This window comes from Penaeus monodon, chromosome 28 (assembly GCF_015228065.2).
Source record: "Penaeus monodon isolate SGIC_2016 chromosome 28, NSTDA_Pmon_1, whole genome shotgun sequence".
Lineage (NCBI taxonomy): Eukaryota > Metazoa > Arthropoda > Malacostraca > Decapoda > Penaeidae > Penaeus > Penaeus monodon.
Window position 1 is genome coordinate 34646399 of NC_051413.1, and position 1845 is coordinate 34648243.

The 1845-nt window shown below is 45.0% G+C and overlaps 1 protein-coding gene across 1 annotated transcript in view; it reads left to right on the forward strand.

The window, feature by feature from the left end:
- The window catches only part of LOC119591543 (glycerophosphocholine cholinephosphodiesterase ENPP6-like), a gene marked incomplete in the record, with an annotated part of 12203 nt that extends 10477 nt beyond the window's left edge, over positions 1-1726 (forward strand). Inside the window, 2 exon segments of the mRNA XM_037940293.1 lie at positions 806-940; positions 1083-1726. Coding sequence (XP_037796221.1) covers positions 806-940; positions 1083-1369 — 422 coding nt within the window.
- Between the last annotated feature and the right edge of the window lie 119 nt (positions 1727-1845).

The following is a 1845-nucleotide window of genomic DNA, read 5'->3' on the forward strand; positions in this document are numbered from 1 at the left end:
TGTTAAGCCCAAGCGACAAGATGACCCTCTAACCTCAGCCGCAGCTATGAGTCTGAGTGTGCACGTGGAGGCGAGCACTCTTAATTCCCTGTTCAGTTCACTGCCAGGCCAATAAAAACACTTCACTTTTCTAAGTGGTTTATTAATGAATTAGAAATAAAGGCACATCAAATGACAACGGAACACGGGGTGATAAGACAGTCATTCACTGCAGGCAGGGAAACGAGAAAAGACTCGCGAGCGTGTCCACACCTCGGAACCTCCCGCGAAACACACAGACATACAAATACATAAGCACGTAAAAATCTGGACATGCATATAGGCTTATAGGAGGAAAATAAATGTTCTTCATAATTATATGTGCTGGAATGAGAATCACTGATACAGGTTAATTACTGTAATTTCTGAATTCAGACCTCCCGAAACCTTTCCCGAACAATGTGTTATTAGGGAAAGACAATCGGAAGCATTATGAATACCAAGTTGTTATTAACAAACCCGAAAGTCGGGTCGAAGCGATTGAAAATACGACTGTAAATTGGTTCCTGATATCCTTAGGTCGGCTAACTTTCTACGAAAAGGATTAATCATAGAACTGATGGGATAGGTGTAAAGCGCGATTGCTAATAGAATATTTTATAAAGATCGATAAGAGACGAATACGTTCAAAAGATGTATATTCTAGATACCATTCTTTGTTTGTATCTTTACTTACTTGAGTCTCTGATAATGAATATGAATAAATGCAATAGTAGACTATTTTGAAAGCTGAACCGAAGTTACCTCTCGTCTCCACCTTTCCCAGGGTACATGATCCGCCCGCCCCAGACCCCCTACTCCGTGCCCGAGAGCGCGGGTTCCTACGAGGGGAACCACGGCTTCGACAACACCAATGGCCGCAACCCCGACATGCGCGCTGTCCTCTATGCTGTCGGGCCATGTGAGGAAAAACCTTCATTTTGCCCATATTTCTTGCTTTACTCTATTGCTTTTTTTTTCCTTATTACATACATGGATTAAATTCGTTTGTGAAATACTAAAGCAAAAGTGACAAGACGCCTGAGCACAAAACCCTCCCACAGACTTTGCTCAGGGAGTCCGAGCCGGCGTGGTGGAGCAGGTCGACGTGTACAACCTGCTGTGCCGAAGCCTCCACCTCCAGTGCCACGCCAACAACGGCACCTTGGCCCACGTGGAGCCGTTCTTCCGACCTGGAGTCCCCCTGCAGAGCGACGCTTCCTTCAGGCACGGGGTACCTCTGGGCGCTCTGATGCTCGTCGCTTCCGCGCTGCTCTTTCCTTTGACTGGGGGGGGAGGGGCTGCCATGTTCCCGTGGCATCATCGCTTTACACACTTCCCTCTTATTTAAACCACTTTACGACAGGATTTTCTCTTATTTAGCCCCTTTTACGACATAATTTTCTTTTCTCTAGACCCTCTTCCCATTTGGTTACCTTGCGCCTCTTCCCTCATCGCGATAAAAAAAATCCATCATTTCTTTTACACACGTGCACCGCCTTGGTCTCCTGGCATGTCTATGAACTAAGGCAGCATGTAAACTGGACTTATTTTAGAATTTATTTAGTCGTAAAACTATTAGACATGGCTGAATAGCTGGCACTCCTGCTGTTAATAAATAGGGTAACGACACTGTCCAGTTATGCTATATCAGTTAATAGCATGTATGTTTAAAAATGGACACAACCAATAAAATAGCAAAACCTTTCTTTGTACCATGATATTTTCACGCAGCTCCTTAAGCAATGTAAAAATGCCAGTAGCATCTAGTGTTCCCAGGCGGTCACGCATTCCAGCAGTCACTCAACTGACCGGGCATGAGCTGTG